A 12,800-nucleotide genomic window follows, 5' to 3' on the forward strand; every position below is an offset into this window, starting at 1 on the left:
GGCCTTTTATAGACTGACCACTAAGGTTCCAGCAGGGTCCAGAAGATTCTGGAAGGTCTCTATACTACCCTATGGGTCTTTCTCAAGGGATGGCAGTTATGGCAGTTGATGGCCACCATTTTAGATACCTCCTAGTTTTCAGTCAGGAAAGACACCTAGGCCTCAGGAAAAAGGACCACGAGGGCAAAGAACACCTAACCCCATAGGACAACACCACAAAAATTCAGTGGACATAAAAATTAAGGGTTTTGAGGGGCAAAAGGGGGACAAGAAAAAAAAGTAAATAGGAGGGACTACCCAAAGGGCAGACAGGTCTAACAACCTCCTTATCATGAAATTACAGTTTCAGTTGATTCTCATACAAATCGCTTCAATGTATTTCGTTCAGATTCTGTCCTCAGGTAAATCAGTTTGTGACCGTTTTGCAGCACCGATTGCTACGGCAGGAGTCAGGTAAGCTTTCATCCGAAAGTTTGTTTCCCTGTGCACGTTTGCCTGCCAGCAACAGCACAGGATAAGACCACAGTTCACTTAGGGTTCAGTTTGTTAGAGTCAATACCACCCAATAGGATTGGAATAGGGGGTAAATAAGAGAAAACCAAAACAAAGCAAACATGAGTGGATCAAAGGATAAACCAACAGCATGCTATTCAGGAAATGCAAGAAAGCCAGAATAGCCAGCCCGCAACTCCTCCTTCACTTGGGAAATTGTACTCCAATATTATCCAGGTTCGTTCACACCTCTTAACGTATCAATTCCATTCATTGGTCGTTCACAATGGGCTGTTATGTGGTGATTGGTAAAATATAGAAATCCGAAAGAATTAAGTAATCCTTTTCCCATGTTTTTCCTTAAGATCATTATATTCCATTTGGTTAGTGTCTTGTAATATCCTCGGAAGTAGGTAGTACTTTTACTCACCAGTTGTCGGTCCGGTCCCAGGCGCATTTCTCTGGGATGTAGCAAGATTTGTTGCAAATTCAATCAAATATGCTACAAGCAAGAAGTGAGTCCATTGAAGACTAGACCACAAGTGGAAACTTTACAGGAAGTTCTCAGAGTGCTAGGGTGACAGCTTTCAGATGATTTCGTGTTGGCTAAGGAAAGAAAACGTTGAGGCCTAAATGGAAAACAACTGAATCACAGCAATATTAATATTATTTAACATCACCCATTTCTAAATGCTTTAGCTTTTCATGTGAATCAAATGCATTGCTCTCATGTAATACAAGTCAGTATTAAGCCCTACTAAAAGCGTTTTCTTCTTTCAAGTGGTATATCGGTATTATTTTTGTACGTTGCCATGTGAGTTTATTTCAGCAGATTACTTTTCAATGCAATTATTCATTATGCCCGTTACAAAAAACCCTCTAAGAATCATGTCAGTTCTCTTGTTAAATGCATTCACTACACCTTGTTAATGTCAATACGCATTTTCAATTTCAGTTAAATGAGATGCATTTGTTTCAATGCCCATTAAAATATCGTCATTATAAACTCCCTAGGTTGCTGTTTGTTTTTCATCTTTTCTCATAAAGGCTTTTCTTTGCCATATAATCATTATTCTGACATTCTACATGTTTTTAAGATGCAGTATCTGAATCATGTCTTTGCAGATGTAATTTTTCTCAGTATAACTATATCATTGTTTTGGTCTCATCCATTTAATGAGTGTCGTAAATCAGTTACTTAGGTAGGAATTGGTAAAGATGGATGCATGATAACATTCATGCTCCATCACTAGCTAATTGGCTAAGGCTACAACCGGGCTTATAGCTCAGCAAATGAAGTGTCCCCATTCGAGTATGATTACTCATCGCATATTAATAGGCAGCCATAGCTGACACGACCATTTGATCTTCCAATGTCTTACAAAAACACAGCATTGAGTTAGTTGAAATAGTCACATCTGATATTTACAGTAATGGAAATAAGTAAATCGGTAGTAATAAGCGTAAAAAAACAAAAGCCACTGTAACTTATTCCTAGCTGAACTTGTATGGAAACGTTAACTATAGGCTAGCACGTGTTTAATCCTAACCAATTTGGATAGGTAACGTTCCACTTCCGGCACGAAGGATAAAATGATTCAATGAAAAACATGCGATTTTTTGAAGTGGGGAAGCAGGCATTGGCGCTTGTATGGGATGGGTTTAGTTAAAGAAACGTTGTATTCGTCTGCCATCTAGTGGTAACAGTGAGTACTGCCACTAAACAAGACCTCCGTACAAACACTGTATTCGTGCTCCTAATTGTCTGAATAGAGGGACAGATGCCGTCTTCAACGAGGGTTTTTGACTCCGCTTATCGCTGGGTAGAACTCGTCGTTGCTACAGCCGAGTCTCAGTCCTCACAGTGTAGGCCGACATAACTTATTAAACTGTTTTTTTTTAAATATGCATGTTTTCTGACGATCCAGGAGTACTCCGATCCTCTGACCTTGACCCACTAGCTATTCCATCCATGTTTTAGGTTCTCTGGCAGTAACTTTGATGCCGTGGTGTCTCAGGCGCGGCAGAGAATCTCTGGCTAAGACAACACACCCTACAATGCAGAGACGTTGATAGCCGCCCCATCAAGACAGCCGTTCATAATGTGCTGTTTTCAGTTAGGCCTGGAGGTTGGATGCCTACCTCAGTTTTCATTCCGTTTTCAGACGTCTCAAATAACATTAGGGTTTTGAAGCCAATGTATTGTGAACACAGTTGCAGTGGCGAGCCTTCTTGAAAAAACTAATTGTGCAAATGACTGAACTAAGCCGGCTGCCAATCACACTATCACTATATGGCAGTTGGTTGTGTGCATATTTGTGACGCTTGAGAGCATATTGGGTGGTTCCTGCTGGATCTTAGAAATGGCCGCTGGATAGGCAAATCACTTCCGAATGCAGTACAGACTTAGTGCAACGCAATCCTTGCTCCCTCACAAACTTGGTGACAAGAAAAGCCCAGCTGAAATCGTTCATATCTGAACGCACTCAGTCCGTCTGCCTAGGATCCTTTTCAGCTCCTAAAATCAATTCCTTTTGTGGGGTCCCTCAAGGCTCGTCGTTATCTCCCTTATTATTTAATTTGTATATGCGGCCCCTTCTCTTTGCTTTAAGAGAGCACAAAGTCACTGTATATAATTATGCAGATGACTTGCAGCTAGTCTTTGTACTTAACACACCTAATGCTGTGGAGGATTTTCAAGCAACCATGACTTTAATTCAGAGCTGGATGTCTTTAAATCACCTCAAATTAAATCCGGGGAAAACAGAGCTGATTCTGCCCGGCAAGAGCGAAATCAGCTGGAGCCCTAATTTTTGGCCTTCTGATATGGGTCTTCCCCCTAAAAAATCACAAACAGTAAAAAGCCTGGGAGTGACCATCAATGAGGACCTTACTTTAAAATCCCAGATTGGAACTGTGGTATCCTCTGGATTTTTTCAACTAAAGAAAATCAGGAAAATCGCACATCTCCTTACCCATACTGCCCTAATTCAGGTGGTCATGGCCCTAGTCCTCTCCCATATTGATTTCTCAAATAGCCTCTACCTTGGCCTACCTGCAGGTCAACTTAGAAGATTGCAGTATCTGCAGAATCAAGCTGCCAGACTGATCTGTAGGGTGCCCAAATGGGAATCAATAAAACCAGGTTTAGAGACTTTGCACTGGCTACCTGTGGCTCAAAGAGCCGAATTCAAAGCCGGCTGCATCATTTTTAAGGCATTGCAAGGTAAGGGCCCCCTGTTCATCAGGCAGCTAATTGGAAGATACATCCCCTTATGCAGCTTGAGATCAGCCCATAAAGACTTACTTGAGGTACCACGCTTTAAGAAGAAACGACAGGGAGGCAGCTGTTTTCACTTCTTAGCAGCCACCTTGTGGAATTCATTGCCTCTGGCCCTCAGACAGAGCAAGGATCTCCTTGCTTTTAGGAAGGCATTCAAGACTCACCTTGTCACACAGGCCTATCCGAAATAGAGACTCTTACTGGTATATCTTTTGTTATGTTTTTTTATCTCTCTTCAGCGCCAAGAAGCTTTTGGGCGTATGCGTGCTTTATAAATTTTAATTAACATAACATAACATAGCTAGGCACAGTTCTCATTTTAGAGCACCAAACAAGGTGTTACATTCGTGCGCCATTTCTCCTCACGGGTGCTTTATTTTCTCCGAATCTTCTTAGATACAAAAGTGTTATTTGAGGATTTTATTCGCAGACGTATATTTTCTGTTGACTGAATTCATACTTGATCCTGTTGTTTTACTGTTTGTTGATTCCCTTGGGCTAAGAGCACACAACAAAAAAGAGCATTCCCCAGCTTTATAAAAATATGCTGCTGAACACCACCCCGATGTAGCTAAATGTATTCAAATACAAGTGTGTAATCTGTTATTTATTTCACAACAGGTAAAACGGATGACGCAAAGGCTTCAGAAAAAGTGAAGGCGCCCTTGAAAGGAAGCCCCATCCAGCGCTCTCCATCCGACGCAGGGAAAAGCAGCGGGGACGAGGGCAAGAAGCCGCCTTCGGGCATCGCACGGCCTACAGCCACAAGCTCGTTCGGGTTCAAGAAGGCTGGGGTCGGGTCAACCACCATGATCACTGCCAGCGGTGCCACCATAACCAGCGGCTCCGCCACGCTCGGTAAGATGCCCAAATCTTCAGGCATTGTTGGCAAATCGAACGCAGGCAGAAAGACCAGCTTGGACGGCTCTCAGAACCAGGACGACGAGGTTTTGCTCGTCACAGCAAAAACCACCATGCAGTACCGGAGCTTACCCCGCCCTTCGAAGTCGAGTACCAGCGCTATTGCAGGCCGGGGTGGGCACAGATCCAGTTCCAGCAGCATAGACTCGAATGCCAGCAGCAAATCAGCGGGCACTGCTAGCACCAAGCTGAGAGAGCCCTCGAAAATTGGGTCAGGGCGGTCGAGTCCTGTCACCGTCAATCAGACGGACAGAGACAAGGAGAAAGTGACGGTGTCTGACTCGGAGAGTGCGTCAATGTCAAGTTCTCCAAAATCTAGCCCGACCTCGGCCAGTGCCTGTGGAGCAGGAGGACTCCGGCAGCCAGGATCCAAATACCCGGATATTGCCTCACCCACTTTTCGAAGGTAAGACTCTTGCAAATGTATTGCGCCAATACAGCTCTCATATTTATTTCTCGAAAGTGCCTTACTGTTTGTACAGGAGAATGCGTTACAGATATGGACACTGAAGGGTAAAGTTCATGGTAATATTTACCTATAGATGCTGTCCCGAGGATAGTTCAGTATTTTGAGCAGGTTGTTAGTGATTGCGTCACTTATTTACCTTCAGTAGAAACTGACCGTCCTCAGAAGTTCCTAAGTGCCATTACCATTTGAATATATTTTAGTCGACTCTGGTTTTTCATTGGCATGTCAAGACTACTTTCTGGATGGCTGGTCCTTACGCAGTCATATAATAATCACTATATTGAAAAGATAACTGTGTTGGTTTATGTTCTCACTGCAGACACCAATGTATATCATTCATACCCCTGGCTTGCACCCTGGGGATTTATTGTCCCAGCTGCCCATACATACACTTACACACATCCTGTCATTCATCAAAATAGTCTCCCAGGCTTGTTCCTAGGATATTTTGAGTTACCTACTGGGGACTTCTGCAAACTAGGGTGTAGTAGGGATGGGTTATTTAAAGCAAGCTTTGGCAGTAATTAACATGTTTTCATTTTCCGTATCAACTGTTTTCTCTGACAGTCCGGCAAGGTGACACACAACGCTGAGGGTGGGAGGCCTGTTTGCGTGATTACCGGTCGCCTCCTATGGATCCAAACGACCCCTCAAGTTGTGAAAGGAAAAATGCAGGCAACTCCGTGGTTGCTATTCATACACGATCAAGACCTCTTTAAGATCGAAACACTCCAGTTTCTCCTTGTTGATGGATAATTTAACATCAGAATAGCAACCATGGAGTGGCCTGTCATTTTCCTTTCGCAATCGGAGAGATTTTCCTTTCACAACCAGTGACGTTGTTTGGAAGTATATATAGAGCAGGTCTCCAACCCAGCCCTTACTCTTCCCACCAGCCCGCAACAGCTTCATCTCTTGGTGTGCTTTCTTTTTTCTTTTTTTTTATTTTTGAAAACCTTTATTGTGCATGAAAATGGGAACAAATACGGGCCTACAACCATCAGGCCGGCCACGATACATATAAGCACAGATGCAAGCAATCCAGTTCCCCAGCGGTATCAGGCAATATAACAACAAGTAATAGCAGTTACACTAAGTTGAATCATGTCGCCAAGGAGAAGGAGCAGTGAAGGTTAAATTTTAAAGTTTTGACCTAAACATAAATCGGTAAAAATAGAATCAAGGAGAACTGAGTCCATACAATCAGCTTCACAACATAAGCAGGCAGCAATAAGTACAGCAGCAGTGATGAACACCCAGCAATATGGCAGCACAGAGCTAAACAACAGGAGCGTCAGTCCGCATTTGCGTACCACCCATAGCGCCACCCACTCCTTACTAACCCCCATCACAGACCCAGAACAGAAAGAAAGAGAAAATCATAAAGGAGATCATTAATAGGCACCATAGAAACTAACAAAAATTAAATATAACCCCCCACCCTACACACATGCGAGGCTATGGCCTGCCCCCCCCCCCCCCCCCCCCCAGCAGAGTGTCTGTCGCCCCATAAACCCGAAATTTAGCAAGAAAGAGAAAAGGGGAGAGAAAAAGGAAAGAGAAAGTAAAATCCGAAGTTAGGAAGAAAGGCAGAAAAAGAAAAAAACGTCACATTTGACATATAGGGAGGAAGACAAGTGTGCAAACTAGTCTATAACCCCCCAAAAATGAAGAAGGTGGGGAGGAGCCAACAATTATCAAGCTCCCCAGGCTCGCGAGCAAGTCAATGGTCTCTACCCCAAACGGAGCTTCAAAAGTGGAAAATCTCGCAGCAGTTATAAACAAGCAGGCTACCTCCAGACCCCCGTTCCGCCCAGGACCAAAATCTTGACTACGAAGACAAACAATAGGATTTTATGACTGCGGTCGTGAAAGAAGGAGAACACCCCCCCGCAGCGCGCAAATCACAACAAATAACATTACAGGCCAGGTCGTCTCCAGTCAATCGGCAAGGCAGCGTACGAACATCCTCAGCCCTGGCCAGAGCGCCGAAATACCTCCAACCATGTCCACCGCTAAATTACACAACAGCAACATTTACCCCCGGATCCCAGCTCACAAAAATTCTACCCCAGTAAACATGACCAAGAAGAACTGACACATAATGACAACCTGTAATGGATAAGGACTGTTAAAAGTAGCTCATACAGAGGCACAGGATAGCGTCCCAGGTGGATCTTCGTCAGCCAAGTTGAGAAAAACAGCGCCAAAGCGGGCGGAGCAGGGGAACACAACCAAGAGGAGAGTGCATCAATAGAACACAGGCAATCCGGCACACCATAGAAGTGCAGTTTTGATGGATGTAACAGGAAAAACAGTCCGAGTCAAGTCCCACCAGCCAGTGTATAAAAAGCGGTGATAATAGTCCCTTCAGCCCTGGCCAGATCTTGACCGTCACTTCAAAGATGGCTGACGGGAAAGGTCCGGTCCAAACGATGCAGGAAGACAAGATGGCCACCACTGGTGAAGAAGAGAGAAGCAGAGACAAAATGGACGTCTCCAGTCACTTTCGGCGCTGCAGACGCGCAGGATAAACACCCCAAAACACTGAAATCGATATCCACTCCACCTCCTGGTAAAATTTCTACGTGCGGCTACAGGTTCAAGGGGGGCCGATATAAGCGAAGGCAAAGTCTGAAGCACTAACCTCTCAGTTGACAAAGTTGCAATGTCCGATTGAAGGGGAAACATTGTAGCGCAACTAGATATGCTGATCCGCCGTGTGAAATTAACTCGGGAAACAGGGAAAGGCAACTTCTCTCCACATGTATCCTGCGCCCCGGCGCCCCCCGCCGTGACCGACAGGGGCAAGCCAGCGCAGTCCTGATAGCTGGTCGGTATCTCGGGACTCGAGAAAATGACCTCGTCGAGTCGCTCACACATCCTTTGGAAGGAAGCATGCCAGTCTCGGCGGAGCTCGGACAGTGCGGCCAGAACGGTCGCGTGCGTCGGCTCCGAGTTTAGGCTTTTCAGGTCCGTGGCAGGGGACGGTGTAATTAGTGTAGCCTTCAAGTCATCGGTGGGCTGGGCGGCAGATTTGTAACACAGGATAGCCCTCGCCCTCTCGGGGAAGGCAGCCGCCATCGCTCCCGCCCCGGGTTGTGCACACAAAGAAGGGGCTAGGCACGGTGTGAAGGCATCACAAAGCGGGTCTCCGTCACGGACACAGCTCACGGTTCTGGAACACCGCATATAGGATGTCGTAGCCGGTCCGCCGCTAGAGAGAGGCACTCATAAGGGTGACCAACAGAAAGGAGACGGTTCCCGATTCAGTGGCTATCGGCGGAGAGGAGGCAAACGGGGCGCAGATCCAAGACTTCAGCGGCCATCGAAGCTTGCAACGATATCTCCGGCAGGACAGCTCGCAGGGATCTCGGAAGCACACGAGCGGGCTCAGCTCGAACACAGCATCACACTACTGCAATCAAAAAGCAGGATAGTAGGCAGGATAGTAGCGCTGGATGTAGAGGCTCACGGAGCCGAGACACGGCACGTCCGTTCAGGTCGCCATCTTGGCTCCTCCCCTTGGTGTGCTTTCTTGACTTGCTCTTCACTGTTGTGCTCTCTCCTTCGGAACCCCTTTTTCACCTCCTTAGATTGCTTTTCTACTATTCCCATTTTTTCCCCCCCTCTGTTGTGCTTATCCCCTGCTGATCCCCTCTTTGGCCTTTTACTCCTCCTTTAGATTGTTTCCCTTTTCTTTTCCCCTCCCGGTCCCCTCATGATCTCTGTCACCCATTTTTCCCACCAAGCCCTACCCACCACCTCCCTGCACCCCTCCATCCTCCCAGGACCTTCCTAATGGAGGAGGTAGTGCTGCAGCACAGTGGCTGTGCACAGCAGGCATGCCCTGGTGCTACAAATGCAAGTTTATCTGCGCCTGTCCGAGCCTGGACGGTGCCAAGCACCAGGACCCCAGGCCCACCGGCAGGCATGACACTGTCATCCTCTGAGCCCTGAACATCAGCAAACACTGATATCACGTTGCACCATACTCTTTAGTATGACCATTCTCCTGTGTCCAATGCATCCTCTCATAAACCAGCACAACCGCCATCGTGCCACACAGCACCACTCCGATCTCTCGCCTCACCACTCTAGAAGCGACCCACCGACACCACTGCCTACTCTTTAACACATGCTCTACCTGCAAGCACATCACCGAGTTATGGGATCTCATTGCCACCCTCACACCCAACATCGTCTTTCTCACTGTGACCTGGCTCAACTCTGCATTCGCCTCTGACATCGCAACAGCAATCCCTAACAGATATAAACTCACTCACATGGACCACACCAACAAGCCGGGAGGAGGAATAGCCATCATCCACAAAGAGACCATACAGTGCATCAGTCTCACGGACTATACCATAACCCCAGTGGAACACCTCAACTTTAAGATTCGCACAGACGACAAGTCAACCATCAGAGGCACCTTTGCATGCAGAACCCCTCAGCCCCTGCCCCAGGTTTAGCAACACAATCGCAAACTTCATTGCACCCCTAGCCCTGGAGTCCAAGAACTACATCTTCCTCGGTGACTTCACCTTTCACATCGACAACCCCAATGACAGCAACACTGCAGACCCCCTCAACAGTATGAGCAGCCTTCGACTCACCCGAATAATCTGCGACCCCACGCCCACCACAGGACACATGCTGGACCCAATTTTAACCTCTAGCAACTGCATCAAATACAACCATGTCACAGAATCCAGATGGAAATCTCTCCATTGTCCACTTTATCATCTCCAGCCCCCGCACTGCCACCCCCAAGACTGCCTGTGTCCTGCACCCAGCTGGAGGAAAATTTCAGAGACCAGATAGACTGAAGCCCTCAACACATCCAATCAGGAACAGGGAATTAAGAACTTAAACACTTGGATCACCAACTGCTTTGACAGCATCGCCCTCATCAAGAACAGTAATAAGACGAGATCCTCCAAAATGGCCAGCTGGTACACCCCTGAATTCAGAGCAGTGAATTGTGACCGCAAATAGCTGAACAGGAAGATTGTGCGACAGTACGGTTACCTCCGACAGGGCAGCCTTCAAGACCTTCCTCAACCTCTACCATTGCTTGAGAGTCCTTGCTGCATGCATCAAAACCAGTGCCAACAATAGAAAGGGACTTTTCAACATGGTTAAGGGATTTTCCAACTCAGCTGCCAATGAAAACATTACACCCTCATAGGAGCTGTGCGACAACCTCGCCGGCTTCTTCCATAACATCGCAACCATATATAGAAACTTCGGACCCCATACTGCACCCACATACTTCCTTGACAGATATGCCCCCACCACAACTGACACAAACCACAGACACCCCACCTGGAACCACCTCTCCACACAAGGCACCACCTCCACCATGAAATCCACCCGCTCAGGAGCTCCCAAAGAACCATGCACGATTCATATCTTCATTGTCAGACACCAAAGGATTGGCCAAGAACTTACCACCCTGCTCAACACCTCAATTACCCCGTAACATTTCCAGATGCCAAGAAACCCAATGAAGTCAAACTACTACTCATAAAACCCTCTGCTGACCCCAGCAAATTCCAAAACTATTGGCCTATCTCCTTGCCCCCTTTTCCAGTCAACGTATTGGGAAAGATTAATAACAGGCAACTCATGACACACCTGGAGCAGTACCAGCTACTAAATGCCTCTCAAGCCAGCTTCAGCAGCAATCACAGCACCAATGCGACCCTGATTGCAGCCCCAACAACACCTGAGCCCTCCTTTACGGAGAAGAAACAGCAGCTCTGAACCTCTTCAACCTCTTGGTAGCCTTCAACACCATATCTCACCACAGGCTGATAATAAGACTTTCCGAATAGCCATCCTAGGGGATGCACTGAGATGGATCACCTCCTTCCTCATGAGAAGAATATAAAGGGTCCGCCTACCACCTTTCACATCCGAGCCTAAGGATATAGTCTGCGGTGTCCCCCAGGGCTCGTTCCTCAGCCCGGTGTTCTTCAATGCATATATGACCCCACTGGCCAACATTGTCATATCTCACAGCCTCAGCAAAATATCCTACGCAGACAACACCCAGCTCATCCTCTCACTCACCTATGACCCCACCACCACCAGGACCAACTTCCACAGATGCATGACAATCATCACCGACTGGATGTAGAACTCCTGCCTGAAGCTGAACATGGGCAAGATGGATGTACTGATCTTCATCATCAACAGCATACTATGGAACGACACCTAGTGGCCATCAGACCTGGAACCTGCACCCATAACTGCCAACAACTCCAGAAGCCCCTTAATCATCATTGATAACAAGCTCACCATAACATCATAGATTAATGCTGTCTCCTCCGCCTGCTTCCTCACTCTGCATGTGCTACATAAGATCTTCAAGTGGCTACCTCTGCACTCTAAACACACTGTGACACAGGCCCTCATAACAACCAGACTGGACTATGGCAATGCTCTCTAAGTAGGAATTGCTGCACACCTCCTACAGAGACATCAAACAATAGAGAACTCCACAGCCAGACTCGCCCTTGACCTCCCCTGATGAAAACACATCCACCACTGTTCTACACAACCAAGGACCTACATTAAAGAACTCCTAAACTGCCAGCAACCATTGAGAAGATTATGCTCCCTCTCCTTATCACTTGTTCATACTCCCTGCATCTACTGAAGCAAAAGTGGAGGACTTCCCCCACATCACAGCAGAGAACATGAACAGCCTCCTCACGCAGCTCTGGACCATCACCTCACTTCAGAATTTCTGAAGGTCCCTTAATACCTGGCTATTCGAATGAACCTCCCAGGACCTGCAAGCGCTTGGATACCCTATTGGGTGATCAGCAGTGCTATATCAATCCCGATTGATTGTTATATGTCACCCAGAAGCTGTCACCACTGGGTAATTTTAGTTAGTTCAGTTGTTGGAAAATCGTTGTTAGTGTTGCTAATAACTTTGCCCCGTTTGATGAATCTCCGTAAAACTTTCCAAAGAGGTCCTACTTTTTGAGTAGTTTGTGCATAGAAAGTTTCAGGTTGATCCTTTAAGTAAGATCCAAGAAAAAAGGGGGGTCCCAAAATGCAAAATCCCCATGCGTTTTCCAAAAACTTATTTAAGAAGGGCTACAGAAAAAACTACTGAATGGAAATACACCAAATTTGGGAGGAAGCTAGATATTGGTCCACATATTTAGCTTTTTTAAACTTGGAAAAAATCAGTGTAGTAGTTAAAAAAAAACGAAGTGTTAAAAATATATATATGGACAGTTGAGTCCACGAGAGGCTCGAGAGACTCTTGCAGAAGTACCAATTTAAAACAGAGCTTTTTGATTGGCCCAGGGTGCTTTTTTCCCCTTGTGCTATTTAGCGCCCTTCCGCAAGACCAAGCGCTCTGATTGGCTGCCTACAGCATTGGAAAAAAGTTGCTGGCCGCCATTACAGAACTCGGGGACTTAGCCCCCTGTCCTGTATTGTTGAATCAAGAAAATAACATAAGGGGCAGAGTAGGGATACCCTGCACCCCTACCACCAACTGGGGCCAAAAACAAAAAATGAATCTGCAAATTTTGCTGCAATCCCATGTGACTCCGACGTGATTGGAAAAAAAGTGGCAAAACACAAATATGTTGTCTGAAATGT

General features: G+C 46.4%; 1 protein-coding gene across 2 annotated transcripts in view; it reads left to right on the plus strand.

The window, feature by feature from the left end:
- NAV3 (neuron navigator 3) overlaps nt 1-12,800 on the plus strand; it is a 1,035,010-nt gene that overhangs the window by 678,686 nt on the left and 343,524 nt on the right. For both annotated transcript variants that reach the window (XM_086919576.1, XM_086919578.1), the window contains exon 15: nt 4,397-5,102. In XM_086919576.1, the coding sequence (XP_086775702.1) occupies nt 4,397-5,102 (706 nt within the window). The remainder of the gene's footprint in view (nt 1-4,396; nt 5,103-12,800) is intronic.

This window comes from Lissotriton vulgaris, chromosome 1_1 (assembly GCF_964263255.1).
Source record: "Lissotriton vulgaris chromosome 1_1, aLisVul1.2, whole genome shotgun sequence".
NCBI lineage: Eukaryota > Metazoa > Chordata > Amphibia > Caudata > Salamandridae > Lissotriton > Lissotriton vulgaris.